This window comes from Ylistrum balloti, unplaced genomic scaffold (genome assembly GCF_031769215.1).
Source record: "Ylistrum balloti isolate Yb309-2 unplaced genomic scaffold, AGI_CSIRO_Ybal_v1 Utg370578, whole genome shotgun sequence".
In the NCBI taxonomy this organism is placed as follows: Eukaryota; Metazoa; Mollusca; class Bivalvia; order Pectinida; family Pectinidae; genus Ylistrum; species Ylistrum balloti.
This window is the reverse complement of record NW_026782360.1, coordinates 11,782-14,418: the sequence shown is the minus strand read 5'-3', so window position 1 is coordinate 14,418 and position 2,637 is coordinate 11,782. Positions and strand designations below refer to the sequence as shown.

Below are 2,637 nucleotides of genomic sequence, written 5' to 3'. Positions count from 1 at the left end.
TAAATGAAGTATATACATGTACATGCTTACATGTATATATAAACGTGTTTATATGCTCCAGATATACTGTATAGCCAGTATCAATGCTACATGTACTGTTACCAAAAACAAATTACGGGAAACATATGAAACACTGGCTTGATATATATTTTTTTTAAAACAGATTGACACTGGCATAATATACATTAGCTACTCTTTAAAATAAAGTTTTGTAAAAATCAGATTTTTCACCGAACTTAAGATTTAATAGATTATTTATTTTCATTATTTTCATTCTTTAAGGTTTACTAGTGATGTAATAGGAGACAGAGAGTAGCGAGAAAATGCCTGGAGATTCTTGAAGTTACATGTAAGTGTTTTAGGAAGTTCCTGAATTAATCTTATTTCTATGCTTCAAATTGTTAAGTAACAGAAATCTGAAATACTTGGAGGAGAATTCTCTCATTATCATGTTTATTTCCGTTTCAACTACAATATTTTATTTTAAAAAAGGTGACTGATATATGTATTGTAATAAAAACAGGTTTTTTTTCTATTATACATGTGTTTAATGTAATTGTCACTGTCCGTCTCCCTCCAATTGTTTGTCCAGTCTTTCCTTGTTGGCTATTTATGAAAAACAATGATAAACATTTTCGATTACTTCATATGAGTCCAGCTACCAGCTTCTAAAATAGCTATTATTTCATTATTTCATACAGTATATACTGTATAATAAAGCAATTATTGACTTCTAGTAAAGTAATACAAATATTTAACACCCAGTCAAAGCAATGCTCATATCTGACTCGAGTCCCTGTTAACACATCAATTTACATGTTTGATAAATCATTGTAATAACATTATGAAGATCACTATTGCATGATACACTGTATAAACAACAAGTGATGGATACAATGTTTCATATTTATTCAACATACAATAAGTAAATGCCCAGACGCCCTTTAGTTTCTGATGCTTTTACAACATATTTATAACTTATTTGTATTAATATATCATTAAAATGGTTAAAGGTAATTCCCAGTGAGAATTAGATACTTTCGATTTTATAAGTTGAACTGCATAAACCTGTCCATTTAGAAGATGTCGAAATTGAAAACAAAATTTATTTGATATAGTTACCATCATATGCATTTGAATACTGCATTTATTCACATTCAAAATGCATCTATTTACTATTTTTCAGATGGGTCGTTGAGGCTGTGAATGGACGGTTAAAAACCTGGAAATATTTGGATCGTGTGTTGCCAAACTCACAGATTCCATACATAGGCGATATTGTCAGGATTGTGTGTGCAATCTTCAACAAGTTCGGTACACCAATAAGCACGGGGGATGCAGAGCAAGATCAACTGCTAGGATCGAAAATGTTGCATTTGTCACGGAAGCAGAATTCTCTTTGGGAGAGAATTGAACGAGAAGGCCTTTTCAATCGACCTAGTAAGTGGCAGAAGATGGAGACCACAACTGATATCATATTTCCTGTTCTGACAGAAGAAGACCTGCGGAATTTGACACTGGGAGTGTATCAGCTCAAACTGGCACGGTCCTACACACAGGAACATATGAGCGAAACGGGAGGATATGAAGTATCTATCTGTAAAGTAGATGCTAATCTGATCAATGCCAAGATACAGAGCCGACATTTTTCCTCAAAACTTTACCAATTGTGGGTATCATTTGATGATTGTAATGTGCAAGGATGGTACTGTACATGCCGTGCTGGGGCGAGGGTGGTTGGGACTTGCTCCCATGTTGCATCCATCTTATGGTATATGGGATTTGCACGTCATTTAGACAAGTCCTTTGACTTTAGTAAGGACTGGACACAATATTTACAAGATGCCAGTTATACACCAGACCCAATCAGTATTGATGAGAGTGATGATGAAGGTAACACGGAGGAATAAAACAGCACAGCTTTACCGATGTAGCCATGTAAATTACATATAAATTTCGGAATCTCCAAAAATGTAATTACAAATGCACGATGGTCACTTGATCGACTGAGGAATTGACTTTAATCTCGAATGACAATGTATTTTGTTAGTGCATAATGTTTATTTGAAATAACTTTTAACTTTTGTAAGAATCATTAACTGTAACATGTTTGATTTCATATCCTTTTCAAATTAACCAAGAATATAAAGATAACCGTGTACGGAAGTATTGACAAATTGATGTACTGATTATTGCATGTACTGTTGCTATGGTGAAATATTTAGTTGCTATGGTAAGACATGGTTACTGTGGAATACCACCTATATGCTCTATTGTATCATCATATTTACATTTTTAAGATGTACCATAATCTAAACAGCCCTTGAGTATTATCATCAATTTTCTGTGTCCTTTATTGTATTTATTACAATCCGTTGCTATGGAGAGAGTTTGGTTGTTATTGTGTTGCTAGGAAATCTTAAACATGTAATATATGATGGTTGATCACAAATATGATATGATTTTTAAATCATACCATTGATATGTAAAAATTGATTAAATATTTTCACCAAATAATAAAAAAAAACAGTGAAATATCACTAAAATGTGCAAATAGACGGTAAAGAGTAGGTTGGTTTCCAGGCCCGTTGCTAGGCAACGCATTGTCAGAATTATTGAAAACTTGTTTTTTTATCA

General features: G+C 32.9%; 1 protein-coding gene across 1 annotated transcript; it reads left to right on the top strand.

Annotated features, from left to right (window-relative positions):
- The first annotated feature begins 343 nt into the window (after nt 1-343).
- LOC132556573 (uncharacterized) lies at nt 344-2,433 on the top strand. Its single transcript, XM_060220986.1, has 2 exons — nt 344-349; nt 1,187-2,433. Exon 2 carries the CDS (start codon nt 1,368-1,370, stop codon nt 1,908-1,910), a length of 543 nt encoding a protein of 180 aa, XP_060076969.1. The 5' UTR covers nt 344-349; nt 1,187-1,367; the 3' UTR covers nt 1,911-2,433.
- The last annotated feature ends 204 nt before the right edge of the window (nt 2,434-2,637 follow it).

Coding starts and splice junctions, on each gene's coding strand:
- LOC132556573 (XM_060220986.1), top strand. CDS start 1,368: ATGTTGCATTTGTCACGGAAGCAGAATTCTCTTTGGGAGAGAATTGAA.